Source organism: Arabidopsis thaliana (assembly GCF_000001735.4).
Source record: "Arabidopsis thaliana chromosome 1 sequence".
Lineage (NCBI taxonomy): Eukaryota > Viridiplantae > Streptophyta > Magnoliopsida > Brassicales > Brassicaceae > Arabidopsis > Arabidopsis thaliana.
Genome location: NC_003070.9, coordinates 18,305,084 through 18,326,048, shown reverse-complemented (window position 1 = coordinate 18,326,048; position 20,965 = coordinate 18,305,084). Strand labels below are relative to the sequence as shown.

General features: G+C 34.5%; 6 protein-coding genes and 1 non-coding gene across 11 annotated transcripts; 3 read left to right on the top strand and 4 right to left on the bottom strand.

Moving 5' to 3' along the window:
* The first annotated feature begins 3,543 nt into the window (after positions 1-3,543).
* On the top strand, positions 3,544-5,559 carry AT1G49500 (transcription initiation factor TFIID subunit 1b-like protein). 2 transcript variants are annotated; one of them, NM_001333387.1, is made up of 2 exons: positions 3,765-4,634; positions 5,373-5,559. In NM_001333387.1, exon 1 carries the CDS (start codon positions 3,870-3,872, stop codon positions 4,059-4,061), a length of 192 nt encoding a protein of 63 aa, NP_001319182.1. In that variant the 5' UTR covers positions 3,765-3,869; the 3' UTR covers positions 4,062-4,634; positions 5,373-5,559. The 2 variants fall into 2 exon arrangements, with proteins under 2 accessions (NP_564548.1, NP_001319182.1); NM_103838.3 differs by lacking the exon at positions 5,373-5,559 and having other exon boundaries at positions 3,544-4,784.
* Positions 5,560-5,838: 279 nt separating this feature from the next.
* AT1G49490 (Leucine-rich repeat (LRR) family protein) lies at positions 5,839-8,790 on the top strand (the record flags this gene model as incomplete). 2 transcript variants are annotated; one of them, NM_001333386.1, is made up of 1 exon in its annotated part: positions 5,839-8,790. In NM_001333386.1, one exon carries the CDS (start codon positions 5,928-5,930, stop codon positions 8,484-8,486), a length of 2,559 nt encoding a protein of 852 aa, NP_001320463.1. In that variant the 3' UTR covers positions 8,487-8,790. The 2 variants fall into 2 exon arrangements, with proteins under 2 accessions (NP_001320463.1, NP_175372.1); NM_103837.2 differs by having other exon boundaries at positions 5,943-8,627.
* Positions 8,791-9,187: 397 nt separating this feature from the next.
* RTV1 lies at positions 9,188-11,932 on the top strand. 3 transcript variants are annotated; one of them, NM_103836.4, is made up of 4 exons: positions 9,188-9,740; positions 10,427-10,820; positions 10,906-11,105; positions 11,205-11,932. In NM_103836.4, the coding sequence occupies exons 2-4, from the start codon at positions 10,589-10,591 to the stop codon at positions 11,451-11,453; spliced, it is 681 nt and encodes a 226-aa protein (NP_564547.1). In that variant the 5' UTR covers positions 9,188-9,740; positions 10,427-10,588; the 3' UTR covers positions 11,454-11,932. The 3 variants fall into 3 exon arrangements, with proteins under 3 accessions (NP_564547.1, NP_001322052.1, NP_001322051.1); NM_001333384.1 differs by having other exon boundaries at positions 9,188-10,015; NM_001333385.1 differs by lacking the exon at positions 9,188-9,740 and having other exon boundaries at positions 10,399-10,820; positions 11,205-11,886.
* Positions 11,933-11,949: 17 nt separating this feature from the next.
* AT1G49475 (AP2/B3-like transcriptional factor family protein) lies at positions 11,950-13,166 on the bottom strand. Its single transcript, NM_148574.4, has 3 exons — positions 12,923-13,166; positions 12,399-12,822; positions 11,950-12,305 (listed from the first exon to the last, which is right to left on the bottom strand). The coding sequence occupies exons 1-3, from the start codon at positions 13,064-13,066 to the stop codon at positions 12,301-12,303; spliced, it is 573 nt and encodes a 190-aa protein (NP_683415.2). The 5' UTR covers positions 13,067-13,166; the 3' UTR covers positions 11,950-12,300.
* A 1,168-nt stretch (positions 13,167-14,334) lies between these two features.
* On the bottom strand, positions 14,335-15,621 carry AT1G49470 (transmembrane epididymal protein (DUF716)). Its single transcript, NM_103835.2, has one exon. The coding sequence runs from the start codon at positions 15,493-15,495 to the stop codon at positions 14,587-14,589; it is 909 nt and encodes a 302-aa protein (NP_564546.1). The 5' UTR covers positions 15,496-15,621; the 3' UTR covers positions 14,335-14,586.
* A 1,440-nt stretch (positions 15,622-17,061) lies between these two features.
* AT1G49460 lies at positions 17,062-17,146 on the bottom strand. Its single transcript is given in 2 exon segments — positions 17,062-17,097; positions 17,109-17,146. It is a non-coding gene; the product is annotated as a tRNA-Tyr (tRNA).
* Positions 17,147-18,491: 1,345 nt separating this feature from the next.
* Positions 18,492-20,604, bottom strand: AT1G49450 (Transducin/WD40 repeat-like superfamily protein). Its single transcript, NM_103834.4, has one exon. The coding sequence runs from the start codon at positions 20,363-20,365 to the stop codon at positions 18,950-18,952; it is 1,416 nt and encodes a 471-aa protein (NP_175369.1). The 5' UTR covers positions 20,366-20,604; the 3' UTR covers positions 18,492-18,949.
* Between the last annotated feature and the right edge of the window lie 361 nt (positions 20,605-20,965).

Genomic DNA, 20,965 nt, shown 5'->3' with positions numbered 1-20,965 from the left:
CCGTCATTTAAACTCATTTAATCGTAAAAAAACTAAACCCTCGTTTAATTGTAAAATTTAAATCTATTTATAAACCCAAACTAATATTTAACCTTATTTAATCATAAAATCTAAATCATAATCGTACTTTCTAAACCCAAACATTTAACCTCGTTTAATTGTAAAATTTAAATATAAATTCAAACTAATATTTATATTGTTTAATCATAAAATCTAAACTCTCACCTTTTCTAATAAACCCAAACAGATAAATAATTTCGTTTTAGTGGCAAATTAAATTTATAATTAAATTAAGTTCTTTTTCTTATTATTAGGTGTCAGATTCTAATTGGATAAAATAAAGGAGGTGAATATAATCCAAATATTTTTCATAGATTATATAATAAGGCATGTTACTTACCATGAAATTGTGTCATTAATTCAAAACAGTTTGTCTCAAAATCATATTACATGTTTGTCCCAACACGATTCAACTAAAAAAAAATTGATCTGCTAATATTTATAATTAAACATAAGTTGTCCTATGGCGGTACAAATTTGTAAAGAATAAAGTGAAAACCACTTGGGATTCTTGAGCTCCTCATTTTTGTAATGGTCCAAGTGTGTCAACCATTTTTCATTTATTTTTAAATTTTATTATTAAATTTTTTGACAATTGATCAAAAGTATATGAAAAATCTATTGTGTACACTGCCATGATCAAATGATATGTTGATGTAAAACTTAGGGATCTAATTCCCATAGACCAAAAGTTAAACTAGGAATTTGAATGATAACTTCATACAATTTTAATACAATTTTAATATAGGGCATACCGCTTTGATAGTTACCAATCAAAAAAGTAACATCAAATTCTGTACAGCTTTACGCTATTTCGTAAAAAATTATCTCTCTAGTTAACAACTAACAAATTTATACAGCTTTGTTCCACCAATCTGATCAATCTCGTATTTAATTCTTTTTTAAATAAAAATCCCACATTTATTTCTTCTTCTCTCTCTTTTATCTTTTTATCTGGGCAAAACTTTTATCGTTACCTCTTCTACTTCTACGTGTTAGGGGAAATGCATGATATTTTTTGTTCATGTGGAACTAGACACCACAGTTACTATGATTTTGGTTGAGATCCATTGAAAATCTGCCAAAATCTCGCAATATTAGATGGCTTCGACAATGACATCCGGCCATATAGTTACCAAACTCTAGTTAAGATTCAGCAAGAATCCGAAAAGTTTAGGTGAAAATCGTCACCCATTTTTTCATTTTAGATCGGTTACAACCGTTAGCTCAAACTTAACTACTTAACGACGTACGTAAATATATATATTTACAATTTATGTGTATTATTTTTTTGTTTAACCTGTTATAAATAGATATAATGTTTTATCTAGAAATTTAACATGTTAAAAATTAATATAGCTTTCTATTATTTCAAATATATATTTTATAAATATGTGCATTAAAATAGCGAGTTATGCCAAATATACATTTATATCTAGTTCAATAAGAAGTTATATATTTTATAAATATGTGCATTAAAATAGCGAGTTATGCTAAATATATATTTATATCTAGTTTAATAAGAAGTTATATATTTTCGTAATAAAAATACGAAATCAAGAAAAGTTTGTTAAGAAAGCAAAAGGAACAAACTTATTCTCATTACTTCTTTTTAGTCAAAATGATTACATCATCCTCTCTTGTATAGTAGGAGCTAGAGGTTTGGTTTACAGACATGAAAACCAATGATGAACACACAGTATACTTAAACCGATCCTTAAGTCAATTCTATACTCTAATAAAATAAGTGGATAAGGTTCACAAATAATGTAAAGGAAGATATGCTGTCAAAGGTGTCGGCATACAATAATACGATATTGTTACGCAATCGTATCTATTATCCTGAAGTCAATTATGTAGTCAATATTCATTTTATACGTAAAACATCTATTTAAGTGGTTCTTTAAACGTGTAACCAAAAATCAATGAATATTTTAAAACCATAATACGACAAACCACCAAACAAAATTTCCGACAAAGATATATTTTCTCTTCAGTGTCGAATCATATTGCGGAATCTTATAATGTGATTCGATCTATAGTACAGTGACTATTGAAACAAAATAAATTACATTACAACTGGATCTAGACTAATAATATGGTACGCTAATTTTGGTGCTATATATGTTCTCTATACTTTAATTCAGGAGCCTCTTTTACAGCACAAGTTATCAATGCGTTACAATTAATTAATGGATTAGTGAACCCATATATCGTTGCCTAGTTTCGGTGATTTAATGTTAAAAAATGAGGACTAATCGATTATTCATTACAAATAGATTTGCGTCACTGTCAACCTTCCACTGCGATGGAGAACATATCACATTTACTAAGTAATGTCACACATGGAACATATCACATATCTGCACAGATCAAAACTAGTTTTATAATGAAAATAAATCAAAGATCAAATCTTTGTCGCACTGTTGTCCTCGTGTCCCACTGGTGTAATCTCGTCCTGATCCATTTAACCAAAGCCGCAGGATCGCAGTGATGCATATCCACCTGTGCAAATCTGATCTCCTATATTGTCGTAATATGATCATTACACAAATATTCACGTGAGTTACACATGAAAAACTGTATAACCACACTTGTCTCCTATGACAATGGTGACAGCTAGATAATAGTGTATAACAAACAAGCAACCGGAATACCGGATCAAACCAAAATTAATATGGCTAGTGTATATACGGCTGAAACGAACAAAGCAAACAATAGAAAACAAACGAAATGAAAAAAAAATTAACGTGGGATTGTACTAGTAGTTGAATCCATGTAAGCTGAAAATATAGGTATTTTGGAAGACACGAATTTCGATTCTCATAGAAAATATTAAATGTTAAGTAATGATTAAAAATATGAAGAACCACAGCTTTCTTAAACACTTTTTTTTCTTTTTCTTAAACACTTCTGATGGTCAAAATAAAGTTTTTTGAATAGAACCTTTGGTTGGAAAAACAATTCGTATAAAATATCGACATCCGGAATACAAGCTTTCTTTTCAATTATGTGCTGCATGCGGTATTAACAAAAAAAATTTTGGATCTATATGTTTATCATATACTTCGTTTTTATATTACTAAATAGAAAACATACGATTACGCGCGATATTCCGATCGTTATAAATTGTTTCATAATCACATTTCAATCTATTAGGGAAGGGCTATATTATATTATTACTACTATAATATGAGGGATACATTAACAGTCGCTAATAAAAACATGTTGGTATGGAATCCAAACATGCCTAGTGATTTTAAAAAAAAAAAGGGTTTTAACATATCTATGGCTAGTGGAAGTGAAGAGAGAGATCGTATATGCATCCCTTTTCTGTTGTGTCGGCCGTTTAGATCTTTTTATATTATGGTTCTTTTTTGTATTTATTTTAAGAACATTTGCTTCTCTATGTACACCATACGGTATTCAAATTCAATAAGGTTATACACATATATTTCTTTCTTTTGGGTGAAATTGTCTATACACATATCTACAATTTGTGTATATAAAGAAACGCCCCCTACGTATTATTGGCCCTTCGCATAAACCAAGAGCCAACGAAGCAAGCATCTTCCAAAGAAAAAACGTTGCCAATAATTGCTTCCAAGTTTCAAGCCACGTAGTATTTTGATCGGTCCACTCAAATAAAATAATAATATGGATATTTGCATATATATAAGTCTAGGTATTGCATGTAAGACTTCACAACGTAGAGCAAGATATCTGGATACGCGGAAAATAGAGAGAAGAAATCAAAAAGCATATTTTTATTTTATCTTTGAAAAGAAGATTATTGTTTTTAGTCTACAATGGTGACTCTAAAAATGGAGATTTGCATCGAGTTGTTGAAATTGACCGTAGATTTCGTCGCCGCCGTTGCAGAATCAATCGAAGTAGCTTTCCGCCATCGTCCTCCACCGGTGATTCAATATTCTTCAGTGATGTATGGTCGCCGGAGTAATTACACCGCCGTTCCCATTCCTCTCGTGGGGTTTCTGTAGTTAATATATTCTTCTTTTGTGGTTCTTTTGTTTTTTGTTCATTCTTGTTCTATTATAATTACCTTCTTGCCTCGGACAAAAAGGTATATTTCTTATGAAAGAACAAGATGTGTTTTGTGTATAAACCAAAAAAATCACGAAAAGTTTACGTAACCCGTGAATATATAAAAGTTTAGACGTTCCCGATTGTATATATTTTTTTCGATATATATATTTTGTTTATTCATAAGACCCTTAAATTATATGTTTCTATTATATCAATGTGTTCACACTTTCATGGTAGATCTGATCTTGAAGAGGGCAGAGGTTGATATATTTGGGTCATAGTCGAATAATGATCGTGGCGATATTTTTTTAATTCCACTAGACAAATACAAAACCTATTATCTTATCCATGTTTGAGATTTAAGATTAGAATTGTTTTTTGGGTGGTGTCCACACCAAGTAACGTGTCGGATACTATTTTTGGAAAATTTGTTTTGTTCTTGACGAATCGTGGCCCATCTTTGATCCATCTTCGATGCAACACCGAAACAGCAACTGATATGTAGCTATGAGGAACACAGATTTGTGGTACTTTTGTATATACTAGATGAGTACTCGCACTACGTGCGGGTTTACATATTACTATTTACAAATTATTTTATATAATATTTGTTCATATAAAATAAAGTTGAATGCATCGGTATTGAAACATAAATATGATTTAGAATTGTTTTTGAAAAGTCCAACTATATTAGTTCATCTGAAAAACGAATGTACTTGAGTTGTTTTTTTATTGTTGTTTTAGATTCTCAGTTTTTTTTTTTGAATTTATATATCCTTGTTTTTTTGTTATATGTATAGATTATGAGACGATGGAATTTTAGAAAATTTATTTCTTACACAAAAAGATAACATGTCTTTATTAACCATGTCTCTGCATATTCAATCTAAACATATTCAACTTGATATTCTTGGAAAGTTTAGTTAAGTTCTTGTTATAATCTTATATTTTACGTATTAGTTATAAGGATAGCTCTTCAAACATTTTTCAAATTACTTGTTTTCTTAGAATAAATCTCGAAAAGCTTATATATATTTAATCTGCATATTCATTTAGTTTTTTTCATAATAATCGTCTAATTTTTAGGCAAGAAATATGTGTAACATGTTTGGATTTTATCATCATTTTAGCCTCAAAATTAAAGAGGATATATTGAATTAAAAAATGTAAAAAGAGTGATGGTTCAAGTTCTCATTAATTATATCCTCTTATTTTAGTTGTTATGTTGAATTAATTACTAATTATGTATTACTTATTTTATGAAGTATAGGTGGCAAACTCTCATGTGCTGATGTGTCAAGTTGTGGAAGAGAGTTAACCTTCTTTCATATATATGATTACTGTTCAACAATATGCTGTTAAATAACATGAATGTTTTTGAGTTTATGATACCATGATACATTGACACAATATTATTTAAAAATATCTGAGCTTTGTACCTCCAAAATTCGGGGACGATATGTTTAAGCTTGTGGCAGTACTAGGAAGTGATGTTTAGCATTATTTAGAGCTATCATATAGACTGTAGAAAATCAGTCATCACATTTCAAGTATGGTAAAACCAAAAAGTTGTTGACAACGTCAACGACCTGAATTAGTTATTATTTCAATTCCAAATTAGCAACATTGATATACTATTTTTATAATCTTGAACAAAACTAATTTTACATCTTCTAATTATAGTCTCAAAAAAAACACATGTAAAATCTGTAATTATTTTTACTTTCTCTTATAATTAACCTTTCCTTCATTCTTAGCCTTTTTTCCCTCAAGACTCTTCTATTAAGCAGCCTTGGGTCTTTCCCAAGGTTTTTCATAAAATGATTAAAACAAAAATGGAGAGGCCCTTTGGCTGCTTCTTCATCCTCCTTCTTATCTCCTATACCGTCGTTGCCACCTTTGACGATGAACCTTCTTTCCCCGAAAACGCCGATCTCACAAAAGATCTAGAACAAAAATGTTTTAGCATCAATAAAGTTGATCCTAACCTCAAATTTGAAAATGATCGTCTCAAAAGAGCTTACATTGCTCTTCAAGCATGGAAAAAAGCCATTTACTCTGATCCATTTAAAACTACGGCCAATTGGGTTGGTTCTGATGTGTGTTCATACAATGGAGTTTATTGTGCACCTGCTCTAGATGATGATAGTCTCACGGTCGTAGCTGGAGTTGACCTTAACCATGCAGATATAGCCGGACATTTACCACCAGAGCTTGGCCTTATGACGGACCTAGCTTTATTTCACATCAATTCGAATCGGTTTTGTGGGATCATCCCCAAAAGTTTATCGAAACTCGCTTTGATGTACGAATTCGATGTTAGCAACAATCGATTCGTTGGTCAGTTCCCTGAAGTTTCACTCTCATGGCCTTCTTTGAAGTTTCTTGATCTAAGATACAACGAATTTGAAGGAAGCTTGCCATCAGAAATCTTTGATAAAGATCTTGATGCAATTTTCTTGAACAACAATCGGTTTGAATCGGTTATCCCCGGTACAATTGGGAAATCGAAAGCATCGGTTGTGACATTCGCAAACAATAAATTCAGTGGTTGTATCCCAAAATCGATTGGTAATATGAAGAACCTCAATGAGATTGTCTTCACTGGAAACAATTTAACCGGTTGTTTCCCAAACGAGATTGGTTTGCTTAACAATGTGACGGTGTTTGATGCAAGCAAGAACGGTTTTGTCGGTAGTTTACCGTCAACCTTGTCCGGTTTAGCTAGCGTTGAGCAGTTAGATTTATCGCATAATAAGCTCACCGGATTTGTTGTTGACAAATTTTGCAAGTTGCCTAATTTGGACAGCTTCAAGTTTTCTTACAATTTTTTCAATGGAGAAGCTGAGAGCTGTGTTCCAGGGAGAAACAATGGGAAACAATTTGATGATACCAACAATTGCTTGCAAAATAGACCGAGCCAAAAGCCGGCTAAACAATGTTTGCCGGTGGTTAGTCGTCCTGTGGATTGTAGCAAGGACAAATGCTCTGGCGGTAGCAATGGTGGCTCTAGCCCATCACCAAATCCACCAAGGACGTCCGAGCCAAAGCCATCAAAACCAGAGCCGGTTATGCCTAAACCTAGTGATTCATCAAAACCCGAGACACCAAAAACACCTGAACAACCTTCACCTAAACCTCAGCCACCAAAGCATGAATCTCCTAAACCGGAAGAACCGGAAAACAAGCATGAGCTACCAAAACAAAAGGAGTCTCCTAAACCACAACCGTCTAAACCTGAAGATTCTCCTAAACCAGAACAACCAAAACCAGAGGAGTCACCTAAGCCTGAACAACCACAGATACCTGAGCCTACTAAACCGGTTTCACCACCAAATGAAGCACAAGGACCAACACCGGATGATCCATATGATGCATCTCCGGTTAAAAATCGTCGTTCTCCGCCACCACCCAAGGTAGAGGATACACGTGTACCACCACCACAACCACCAATGCCTTCCCCATCACCACCATCACCGATTTACTCACCACCACCACCGGTTCACTCACCGCCGCCTCCGGTTTATTCATCACCACCACCACCACATGTCTACTCTCCACCTCCACCAGTTGCTTCTCCTCCACCGCCATCACCACCACCACCAGTTCACTCTCCTCCACCACCACCGGTTTTCTCTCCACCACCACCAGTTTTCTCTCCACCACCACCATCACCAGTATACTCACCACCGCCTCCAAGCCACTCACCACCACCACCAGTATATTCTCCGCCTCCACCAACTTTCTCACCACCACCAACACATAATACAAACCAACCACCAATGGGAGCTCCAACACCGACTCAAGCACCAACACCATCCTCTGAAACAACCCAAGTGCCAACTCCATCATCAGAATCAGATCAATCACAAATTTTGTCACCAGTTCAAGCTCCAACACCGGTTCAATCCTCAACCCCATCCTCTGAACCAACCCAAGTGCCAACTCCATCATCATCAGAATCATATCAAGCACCAAATTTGTCACCAGTTCAAGCTCCAACACCGGTTCAAGCCCCAACCACATCCTCTGAAACATCTCAAGTACCAACTCCATCATCAGAATCAAACCAGTCACCAAGTCAAGCTCCAACACCAATTCTTGAACCGGTTCATGCCCCAACACCAAACTCTAAACCGGTCCAATCACCAACACCATCAAGCGAACCGGTCTCATCACCAGAACAATCAGAAGAAGTTGAAGCACCAGAACCAACACCCGTCAATCCATCATCAGTACCATCATCTTCTCCTTCCACTGACACATCTATTCCACCACCGGAAAACAACGACGATGATGATGATGGGGATTTCGTCCTACCACCACACATTGGATTCCAATATGCATCGCCACCACCACCAATGTTCCAAGGATATTAAAACCAATGTAGTAGTGACAGTGTTACCCATTTTTAACATTTCTGTCCATTTTTTCCATGTGAATTATTTGTATCAAACGAAAAAGATATTACAAAGATGAAAAATTAAAATGCCAATAATTATATAGTAGATTATCTTTCAGCAGATTTTTTTTTGTTGAAATTGAAGTATTGAACTATAACACGATGCGATTTGTTTTTTCGGGGTAAAGAAGTTATCATTTGTTTTGGCCATTTTATGACTTCTATTCTATTATTTGAGAAGCAAAACATAAATATCTATATTTGTAAAATTTAATATCTTACTAGCTACATATAGTTTAATATTATACACATTTAATCTTTCATAACTATGTCATGAATTATTTGACATTTTTCATAAGTCATGATAAATAAAATTATGTATGAAATAATTGAATTAGGGTTTCATGTTCCACCAGATGATTGAACTTGTTCTTTATTCGGATAGAATTATGAAATTTTTATCTTCTATTAAAAAATATATTAACAAAATTAGATTTAACATATATTGATATCTCATTAATGTACTTAACATGTGTTAACAATTTTAAATTTTTTTACTTTATATAATAAAATTAGAATTTTATTAAAATTATATAATATCTAAAATTTGTACTAAATAATAATTCTTGCTGAATTATAATCTAGTTTTTTTTTTTGATAGCATAAAGATTATAATCCGTTAACTTTAAAAAAAAAGCAAGAAAGGGAAATAAATAAATTATTATATCCTTTAAAGAGGACAAAAATATTAATTATATTGCGAAAAAAGGAGATAAAAATTAGGTGGAAAAGGGGAAGATGGTGGGGACGATAAGTTTTTAATTAGCTAACCAAAAAACAAAAACACGAAACGAGTCAACTCACCGGTTCCATTACGAGTCAAGGAGAAACACACATTGACACGCTCAAGCTTTTTTTTTTCAAGGTCAAGTTGGTTTTTTTTTTTCTTTCTTAAAAATATTTATGTTGGGTCAGGCTTAAACCAGAGAGAGAGTGTGTGTGGTCGAGCCATTTGACCAAAAGCAAAAACTTAAAACTGGTTTCAGATCTGAAGTAAAAGGGTTTTGCTTCGGATTCTCCGGCGTCGTTTAAATGATCTCTGACCCATCTTCCTTGGCTTAATAATTCTGGTCCCTCCTTTTATCTCTTTTTACTGTTGATTTATCTGAATATGCCACGCTCTTTCTTCCACATGTTTATTCTCTCTTCCTTTCTTCAACACAAGCGTCTGGTAATTGATCTCTTCTCTCTCAAATTGTGTTTCGTTCTTTTTGGTTCTGTATTTGGTTTCTGACAAAATTGAGGAAACTGGTGTTGGGTTTGAGTCTAGAACTGCCAAAGATGTGATTTTGTTTTTTGGGTACTGAAAATTGAGTGAGATGAAGTGATAAAGTGTCTTTTTTTTTTGGTAAATTATTCGAATGGAACTTGGGATCGGAACTCTGTTTCTTTGTTAGGGTTGGTTGAAATCTGAATCTAGTCTTGATTTTTGTGGTGAAATGAGAGGTGAGTCAGTGAAATTTTGAAATGTCTTTGATTCAATTTGACATCAGAATACTGCTCAGGTTGTGTCTTTTGTCAGATTTATTGAGAATTATCAGCTTCCGACTGTAGATTTGACTTTGGTCTCAGTTTAAAGACTATGAGTGGACTTTATAGATCTAGAAGCATGCGTTGTTTTGATTATAAGAAATAAAAAGAGAGTTTTTGCTTTAAGCTGTTTGACTAATAACTTGACTTGGGATTATGATTTAACCAGCAAAACTCTCTTTTCTCCAGCCACTGTGTTTTATGAATGTTTGTTGATTCCAAATAATAGTATGTGTTGATCAAAGTGAAGTCATTTGGTCATTACTTGGTTCTGAGCTTTCAGTTGTTTTTGCACTTACAATACCTGATGGTCATGTTTGCATGTAGGACTAAGGAAAGCCAACAACAAAATCTGGTTTCAAGACGGTTGGCAGGAGTTTGTCAACCGTTTCTCCATTCGGATTGGTTTCAGATACAAAGTTACAGTCTACATTTTCAATTTATCCTCCACACTCTGAGATCAACCACCATTCTAGTAGTGAAGCTCTTATGCAAATGGATTCCGCACAGAATCAGTTCAACAAACGTGCTCGATTGTTTGAAGATCCTGAACTCAAAGATGCTAAGGTCATTTATCCATCGAACCCTGAATCTACTGAACCAGTGAATAAAGGTTATGGCGGTTCTACAGCCATCCAAAGCTTTTTCAAAGAATCTAAAGCTGAAGAAACGCCCAAGGTACTTAAGAAGAGAGGAAGGAAGAAGAAGAATCCTAATCCCGGTAAGTATCAGAGACAGACTCTTAATTACGTATTAACTTTTGTTTCAGAGGAGAGTCAAAAGATTTATTGTTTTGGTATGTGCAGAGGAAGTAAACTCTTCAACTCCCGGTGGAGATGACTCAGAGAACCGCTCAAAGTTCTACGAGAGTGCTTCTGCTAGAAAGAGAACTGTAACTGCAGAGGAAAGAGAGAGAGCCGTCAATGCAGCCAAAACATTCGAACCAACAAATCCTTACTTTAGAGTTGTTCTGCGACCATCATATCTATACAGAGGTTGCATCATGGTAAACAATTTTTAAAGATTGTAATTAAGGTTCAAGATTAGGGTTAACATGACCTGTTCTTGCTGACTTCTTCGTTTCTGTTTTTTGTTTGTTCAACAGTACTTGCCATCTGGGTTTGCTGAGAAATACCTAAGTGGGATATCTGGTTTCATCAAGCTCCAGCTCGGTGAGAAACAATGGCCAGTGAGGTGCCTCTACAAAGCAGGGAGAGCTAAGTTTAGCCAAGGATGGTATGAGTTCACACTCGAGAACAATATAGGCGAAGGAGATGTATGTGTGTTTGAGCTACTCAGAACTCGGGATTTCGTTCTCGAAGTCACCGCCTTTCGTGTCAATGAGTATGTGTGACCAAAAAAGATTTCCCTTTCATCAGCGATCTTGCAGGTAGCTTTCCAAAGTTAAAATTTTATGTAGGGGTCTCTTAACCATTCTCTCTCTTGCATTGGTTGTCTCTGTTCTAGTAGTGTTTTGAGTGAAATTTCAGGTTCCTATGTTTGGATGTGGATAAGTATTTGACGATTATAATAACCTCTGAGTGGGAAACTCTTTGTTTGAGTGGTAGCTAGGTTCAAAAGTAGAGTTGTATATACTTTTATCTTCATCAGGATAATTATGTTTATTTGAATTGTTGATTATTATGGGTTTGTGTGGGTGAATCCATAAATGTAGTTGGCAAAGCTTGTTCTAGTTGGTTTAACTGTGAGGTGTAAGATGGTGAAAATATCACGACAAAGGGGGAAAAAAATATTATTGTGTAAAACTTGCAGAATCATTTCACCGTTCTAAGGTTTACCAATCAAAGCTTGGATTTCTCTTTTTTGAATGAGGAATTGCTTTTGCTATATTTCAGACAGGGCAAGCTTTTTTTTCGACATACACATTACATCACACAAACTGATAACAGGATCTCACAAGTTAGCCAAGTTCTTACTACAAAGTTCTTGCCAGGCTTGACAAGAATTTCCACTACACATATTACACAACGGGTCTTAAAAATGCCAAGTTCTTACTAAAAATTAAAGCTTGCAAATCTGTTTAACGAGCTAGAAACCAGAAACAAAAAACCGAAGAACTATTATGTGGTTTAACGAGCTAGGAACCGCAGAGATCTTTGTCGGAGAAACATACTTGCATAAGTTCTTCTTCAAGTCCTCTTCCTCAAGACTCCTCATAGCAATCTCTTCAACATCATCTACTAGTCTACAACAAAGAAGAAGAAGAACAAGAAATCACATAAAAGATACAAACAAAACCCACAAATCCTTCTTAAGAAATGTCTTATAAACATTTTACCAAGTATTATGACATTCTCAGACTTAATGTTGACTCTTGGTTTCTTCTTCTTCTTCTTCAACAATTCATCCATATCAACAACTTCACCATCATCATCACTACTTTCAAAACCAGTAAACCCTTGTTCATCATCATCCATAACTTCTTCTCTATTATCATCAGTATCATCCAATGGATATTCAATCTCAGAAGCAGACACATCAAAGATCACAACACGGAAACAAGAATCCCCTTCGTAATGAAAAAACAGAAAGTGACCATCACTTAAAGAGTGAGCCTCTGCAAACTCACTCCAACCTTTCTCGAACCAAACCTCATCACCGATTCTTTTAATCCGAATTGATCTCTTGAAACCAACAGGAGTCTGGAGAGTCACGTTGTCAGTGAGTTTAGGACCAAACCTCACAAATCTAGCCGGAACTTTCTGTCAAAAATTCACACATGCAAGCAAGTTTCAATTATTATTGTTTTTAAATGAAAAAGATGAACATACAAAAAGTGGGTGAAATATTTTTTTACTGTACCATCATTTTTTCTATGATTCTTGAGAGGAGAATAATCTTGATGAATTTCTTCACCGTCGGTTCTGGCTCCGGTTTTAGCCGGCGTTGAGTTGCTGCCGACGTGATTGGACCCGGTGATCTCCGGTTAGTATGCATATTCCTCATTTGTGTTTGTTTCTTGCCAAGAAGAGATTTTTGTTAAGGAGAGAAGGAAATTGAAAAGTGAAGAGGAAGCACTTTAGATTCCCAAGAATCCTTTATTTAGTTTATTACACATTGGAAAAAGTTAAAAGTCTTTTAGATTCCCAAGAATCCTTTATTTAGTTTGTAATAAATTTTTCAACTAAAATCAGAAATATTAAAGTTGATAGAAAGTAAAGAAGATTATACTGAAAATGAAGTAAATACTAGAAAAACGGTACAAATGAAGTAAATACTAGATTTGTTAAATAAACTAAAATTTTTGTTGATCAGACAAAAAAAGAAGTAAAAAACCATATAAACTGTGGAGATATGATTATTTTTTCGTGACTCGTGATGTTAATTCCCTATATAGAAATGTTTGTTTCTAATTTATCATAAAAATCTTTCTGCATAAAATGTTTGAGTAACTGAAATTCAGTTAGTTACCGTCAAAAACTATTGTATATTACTATATTGCATGAGTTTTAATGAGTTGAATGGATGTAATCTTGCATTTTTTGTACGTAAAACGTAGATTTGCATTAAACTGATAGTTTAATTTGCAATATATTATCTCCTAAATTAATAATTTGACCCTAATGTTTAACTCTGTTAGCTTTCTTTCACCCTACATATTACAACTAAATATATATATATGAAGTATTTTAATTTATGGAGGTAAGGTGGATATATCATATATGCAATGATAAAAACTTGGCTGCTCAATCAAAAGTTTTATTTTATTTTATTTTGTTAACAAAGGATAGTTTGGGCTTGAAAATTAAATTTAAATATCTTATTGATCAACATTCAACACACAACACTAATTCTTGCTAGACATAAACAAAACAAAAGTTTTCACCGCAAAACTACGTTGCAGAAGATACCAAAACTATTACATGTACTTAACAACTATATAGTAAAAAAAATAAAATATATTCTGGTGAGTGTTATCATCGATAATACGCTCATCAAAATTTGTTATTGCACTAAAGCTTTCCATCATTTCTGATATCGGCCAAGCGAAAATAATAAATGGTTATACATGATCAATTATTTAGCAGTCAATATTTCATCAACACAACGTATACTCTTATATAAATGTACTTTTTGTACAGCCTCTTTTAAATGTACTTGATAAATAACCTTTCAATCATAGGTATATCATTTTAAGTGAGGGTTATATTTTGACATAAAACATATAAATTTGTTATTATCATCTACAACCAAGTTTTAGTGTTAATTTATTTATTTTATTTCTGTTTAGCAAGAATTAGGGATATATTAGTAAGTTATTAAATTTAATTTTCAAACTCGTAACCAAGTTGTTGCTATATGCAAATTTTTATTAGTTCACAAAGCATGCGAAAGGGTCCACTATCATTAGTGCGTTACACTCTGCCCCCTCTTATAAATTATGTAACTATTATTAGGGCTACTTATTAGTGTACTATATGTACATATTACATCATATTCAGATGATAAATTAAAGTAAGGAAAATCTATTGTTGATCGGAACTGGCCGGTGCTTCCACCGTTACGGTTGCAGAACGATCACTTCCTTGCCGGCAAAGACGCTCGTACTCCAACGATGACCTAATCTTAGGCAACACAACTTTACCGGAATACTTGAGGCACAAGGCACATGTAATGATAAGTATAGCAGACAACATCCAACTAAACTGCAGATTCGCCAATGCTTTTGCCCTAATCTCAGCACCAGGGGACTCACAAGCCACCGCACCACTATGATAAACACTCCTTCTATTATTGTCTGTAGATGTTGACATGTTACTCACGCAACCTCTAGGAACATACTCTGGGATCCAAAGCATGAACCCCATGTTCAAGAACCAGCATCCTTGAAACATAACCGATATCGGGAGGAATAGAGCCGCAGAGAAGGATTTAGGGAACGAAGCAGAAGCTAGCGCCGAGGAGAAGGAGACGAAAGCAATGAGTTGGAGAAGGAAATGGTAGTGACCTTCAAGACCTGAATGATCAGTGGAATGAAAATGAAGAAGGAAGAGTTCTTGAGCGAAGACAGAGGCAGAAAGAACTCCGATTAGACCGGAGAAGAGATCTGAGCAAAGGGTTAGCTCGCAGAAGAGAGCGAAACACGCAAAGATAATGAGGTGGAGGAACATGGAAGCATGTTCTAGGTTGTCTGGTTTGAGAGAGGAGAAGTTGAAATTAGGGAAATCTAGGGTGAGGAGAGTGATGGAGAGGAAGGAGAAGAAGAGAATCAAGATAAGCTCAAGATGTTTGAGTTTAGGGAAAGGGAACCAGAATTTTGCAGAGAAAGCTTCAGGGCCTTTAAGACAGTAAGATCTTATGGTGTTGAAGAGATGCCAAAGACCAAGAAGAGCAAGTGAGAGACCAGGCACAAAGTGTCCTAAGAACGTTCCCATTCTGATAGTTTTTAAGTTTTGATTATTTCCAAAAACAATAAATCTGTTAATTGTGGTGTTGTATGAGGTTTTGGTGAAGAAGTGTTTATATATATGGATGATAAATCATATGTGTTTGCGTGACGGTTAATACCACTAAAAAAGATGAGGAAAAAGAAGAAGAAAAGATGGCTTCACCAATATGTACCACTTTAAAATTCTGGCGAAGAAATTAAAGACGTTATCGAAAACTTGGTTAAAGAAACAGAAACAGAATTCTTTCTTCAAAAAGAAAAAAGAAAAACTTTTTCAAAAAGAAACAGAAACGGAAACTGAATATCCATTATCATAAAGAAACATAAAGCATTTGAAAAGCAGAGAGGAACGTCGTGTGTAATTTTTATTCATTTAAAGGCTTTAATTTTCTCATTTTCTCTATAGTTTTGTTTCATTTTTGAAAAGATATAAACTTTAATATTTTATAGATAGTGATGCAAAAGGTTTGTGCATGCACTTAATTATTAGCACGAAGTTTAGAGATGCAAAGTCGAGTGTGACTTCTTTGAATGTAGAGTTAGAAAAATATATATGGAGAGTGCAATTGGTTGGAAGGATTGTTTCAACAAACAACAATGTATAATTTATATGTATATGAAATGTTAGTATGTATAAATAAACTGGTTTGCAAACATGACTAAGCACGTTTTCTAGAGAATTTTTCGTAAGATAATCTATCACTGGTATGCAAATGTTCCTCCTTTGATGTAACACAAAAATAAAAATAATGAAGAAATTGACCTAACTTTTGATTAAGACCCAAAAAAAAAGGACGAGCCAATGAACTATTGAGAATAGATTGGGGTCACTCTCCATCCACTCCAAGTGGAAACTAAAGAGTTTTTCCACTTAATTAGAAGATGGCAATTACGATGAATCCATTTACTACCCAATTCAAATATATAACCGAATATACCTTTCATTGTGTTTTCTAGATATAACCAAATATACCTTTCCTTGTTTTCTATAAATTTTTATCAAACTAAAAGAAAATTATATCATTTTAGGTGTGCTTAATTTTCTTGTGTGTTCGTAACATCTCCTAAATGAAAATTGTAAGACATTTTTAGCGATAATAATATGCATTTCGAAAACTTTATTTTTAAAAAATGTTTTACTAATAAGTAAAACAAAATTAATTTTAAATAGATTGGCCGTACCGTTTTCTCCGTACACCCCATAGGCCAGAGTAAATCCAAAATTAGGCTCTTTTAAACTGAAAATTTATAAAAGCCCTGAATGCTTTTAGTGAAAGCCGACATAATTATCGAAGGCTAATACCGGACTAACACACACTTGATTGCGTTAGAACAGTGTTTTTGCTAGATTAGCAACAAAGAAAACCTGACAAATAACGTTTGCAGATCGAAATTACTAATTAGTACTAAGTAAGAATTGGTTTGTTGTTTATACGAACTATGGGCTTTTTATTTTTATCTTATTCTTTTTATCTATGGGCTTTTCAAGAAAAAGAGAACTCTTGGGCTTTGTTTTTAGAAGGATCCTTAAAAACCACCAAAACATTAAAAATCCGACCTGCCGGAATCGAACCAGCGACCTAAAGATTGTCTGCAAACACTACAGTCTTCCGCTCTACCAACTGAGCTAAGGTCGGTTGTGCTTAATATTTCAGAAAATTATTTAAATTCTAAAAGAGGGATGAGCTGTAAGTGTAACATGAAACTAATTAGTAGTCAATAGGGTGTTTCCATTAACTTACTTCGTAAATAGAATATTAAAATTTGCGGAAGAAGATGAATGAAGCTGGGAAAAGCTCTGATACCATTTTAGATCTAACAAACTTTTCTTTAGATTAGAATTATGCTTCATTAACGATAATAGAAACATGGTTTGTTCCTTAAATATAATTTATTAAACCAAGATAGAAATAGATAAACCGGTAAACCGAGACATTGTACCAAAACATATTTGATAAGAATTTATAATCATTAACGTAATATGTTAAAAAAAATGCCATTTTACAGATAAGGAGAACCATGAAGAATCGAAGATTATCGGCATGGTTTATTCTTCACAACAATCTCGAACAAAAGTTTAGTGGAGCTTTAAGTACCAAATCAACTAAGCTGTCTAAGCATCATCTTTTGTTCAATAGTCAATACTGATCTAGCTAATTTAAATAAGAAATCGGAATTAGTCCCATTTGGCCAAATTTAAATAGTGAAAACGGCATTATTAATGTCGAAGACAACCGAGGGTGAAGTTGTCTTGAATATACTCTCAAGCTTACAGATATCAAATTATCTTTAATACTATATTTTTAACAACAACATGCATTATGCGGATTTGAGTTTGAATGGTAACACAATAATAATTCAATAGCACAAATCATTAGGTTAAATATCCTAGTCAACTTAAATTTAATATTTGTTTATTAGATTCAGATATTTTGGATTAGTTTTGTGTTGGTGAAATAAGTATTTGTTATTTGATATAGTCATGTTGTGAACAACAACTAGTGCTGTATATATGCACCATGTGAATAAGATCTAATAATTTAGTTTCGGTTGAAAGTATCATCATTAGGATACATCTTAAATAGGATTCGAGGCAAATACGTCAAAACACAAGATTACACGTGTTTCACATATAATTTTACAAGATATATGACAATGAAACTGTAAGGAAGAACAGTTAAAATAATAACAAAGCGTAAAACAAGTGATTTACAGGATCACATATTCATATCTCATGAATTTTCTAATCAGTGGACCGAAACCAAATCCCTAAAAAAGATGAGCCAAAACATAAAAATCCATGGATATGCATATAAAAAGATGCTACTAGACAGATAACATCTTGCGTATGTTCATCAACATTTAAATAAATTTTAATCCAAAGGGACACTGCCTTTTCAATAACCTGAACTAACAAATCCATCTTACGTATTACAAATCTTTAGTTGCAATGTTATATTCCAAATTTCCAAAATAACATATAAAAACAACCTTAGAATTAAAAAGATGGAATATTCACATTCAACATTGACAACAACCATAGAGAATAAAGACTCGATAACAAACAACTTTTACATAGTCACATTTATTACATTTCTTATATCTTTTTTTGTTTCTCATTGTAGCGGAATCTTTACTTTCCTTTTTTTCTCCACCTTCTTTCCTCTTTTAGTTTCACATGATTTAAAATAAGTGCATGCCATTACAAGAGACAATAAAAGATCTAACGCAACAACAAAAGACTTTTTCACACTTCCAAAGAAGATGACAAAGTCACATGATACGTGACAATACACTATTGGTCATCACAAGTACCAAATCTACCTACTAGTTGCCTCCCAATCAATTCCTCCTTTGACGATAAAACGCTATACAACCACATGGCCGGGAAACATTCCTTCACGCTCCTACGTCGTCCACACGTATACTTCTTCACGCGCTTACGAAGCGTAATCCGTCACGCGCCACACTTTAACGGAGTTGTCTAAACTCCCACTATACACTATCCACCGTTGATCCCCTTTCTCTCCACCGTCGTCTCCGTCGTTATGATCTTCCTCCGCCTCTTCCACCGCCGCTAAACACTTAACCGGTCCTTCATGATCCATCAAAACAGAGAGACACGTATGCGATCCGTCCCCGTTTCTTTTCCAAACGCAAATATTCTTATCAGCTCCACCGCTCAAAAGCAAACTCCCGGCGGTGGCGAGACACAAAACCGCCATACGGTGGCCGTGAATCGTCCCTTTGTGAGTCAAATACTTTTGCCGTTCCCAGAAGTTAACGGTTCCGTCAGACGAACCACAGTAAACAACAGCGTCCGTTAAATTAACAGCTAACGCCGTTACTGCGTTCTCTTGTTTCATTAACACTTGTACCAAAACATGCTTCATCTCTTTGCCTTGTACCTCACGTTTCCATACTTTCAACGTTCCGTCGGCTGAACCGGTAAATACCAAATCGTCGAAACCGGAAACCACCGTGTTAACGGCATCGTCGTGAGCTTCGATTGATTCTAAACATTTTGAATCGGACAATCTCCAGACCTTAAGAGTCTTGTCCCAAGAACCGGAGTAGAGCAAACCGAGATCTTCGTTTAAGCTCAGACAAGACACAGCGTCGAAATGTCGGATCTTCAAAACGTTTTTCCGGCGACGGACTTCGACGTAGTTTCTAGGATTTACCGATTTGGTGAGAAATTCTTTAAGAGTTGGTAAACTTCCGACTCGTGAATATTTCTCGGGGTTCTTCTTTGATCCTCTCCATACCCGGATTTTACCATCCTGATGACCGGTGAAAACCCGGTTATCTCTGGTTACTACAATGGCTTTAACAAAACCGCTTGTGGATTTAAACCCGGAGAAATCTTTAAGATCTTTCCAAACCCGAATGTTCTTGGAATCAGAACCGGTGAAAAGAAGATCACCTGAAGCAGCGAGAGAGTACACGTGTCCTTCTTGTCTCACGACCGTACCGATCAAACCGTTATCAGGATCATCCTCGAAATCACTGTTCCTGGTTTGGTAAATCCATGGAGATTTGTGGTACGGAGAGTAAGTTTGGTTCCATGGTGATTGAGTAACAGATGAAAACGACGTCGTGTTGTCGTTGCTTGGGTAGTAAGTTTGGTTCCATGGAGATAATGGGTAGATTGGTGATGACGAATCGCTACTAGCACTTGAAGCGTTGCTTGGCCGCTGAGAATCGCTGTTGCTGCTAAAGGTGCTTTGGTTATGATGATCACCGTCGCTGTGGTAAGTTTCTTCCTCGGCGGCGAGAGAACCAGATTTCAAGAACGCTGCAAAAGTCATCCTCCTAAGATAATCGTTGTGACTTCGGTTTTCTTCTATAGCCATAATTTTTCTAGGTTAAAAAAAACAATCGCTTGATTATTTGAACGTTGACAGAAACAAAAGAAAAAAGTTTGCGAGTTTCTTTTTTCTGAATCTTGAAATGTTCTTGAGATTTGTTTTGGTGGGATTGTGAAATAAGAGCATGTATAGAAGACGATGGGTTTAGGGTATATAAATACAGAATCGGACGTAGAAAGGTGGGAAAACTTATGAACGTGTAAGAGTGACACGTGGTGGACGAGATGTGAGTGATGACTACCGGGACACCGGTTTTACCAGTTTCCTTGAAGAGTCAGAGACCAAAAAATAAACATTGAAAACGTTAGAGACAAAATCATTGAAAGTCACTTGTGAGTATTTTCTGTTAATTATTATTTAATTTCGTTTTCTTATTAAATATAAAAAGTTTCGTTGACAATTTGACATAATATCCTATGTATTTTCACGAAGTAGTTTAATGTCGCTACTAAATATGTCAAAATGTGAAAATATTTGGGGTTCCCAATCTATGTATATTATCTGATTATGGTCCAATGGTGAAAAAGAAAATGGTTTAATCGATATTCCATCCGTATATATGCTATAGCTTATATACATGACAAT

Excerpts from the sequence above, each read along its gene's own strand:
- AT1G49500 (NM_001333387.1), top strand. The coding sequence starts at position 3,870 with ATGGTGACTCTAAAAATGGAGATTTGCATCGAGTTGTTGAAATTGACC.
- RTV1 (NM_103836.4), top strand. The coding sequence starts at position 10,589 with ATGCAAATGGATTCCGCACAGAATCAGTTCAACAAACGTGCTCGATTG. Across the intron at positions 10,821-10,905 it reads GAAGAAGAATCCTAATCCCG|AGGAAGTAAACTCTTCAACT; the intron begins GTAAGTATCAGA and ends TGGTATGTGCAG. Across the intron at positions 11,106-11,204 it reads TATACAGAGGTTGCATCATG|TACTTGCCATCTGGGTTTGC; the intron begins GTAAACAATTTT and ends TTTGTTCAACAG.
- AT1G49475 (NM_148574.4), bottom strand. The coding sequence starts at position 13,066 with ATGAGGAATATGCATACTAACCGGAGATCACCGGGTCCAATCACGTCG. Across the intron at positions 12,823-12,922 it reads GAATCATAGAAAAAATGATG|AAAGTTCCGGCTAGATTTGT; the intron begins GTACAGTAAAAA and ends AATTTTTGACAG.
- AT1G49470 (NM_103835.2), bottom strand. The coding sequence starts at position 15,495 with ATGGGAACGTTCTTAGGACACTTTGTGCCTGGTCTCTCACTTGCTCTT.
- AT1G49450 (NM_103834.4), bottom strand. The coding sequence starts at position 20,365 with ATGGCTATAGAAGAAAACCGAAGTCACAACGATTATCTTAGGAGGATG.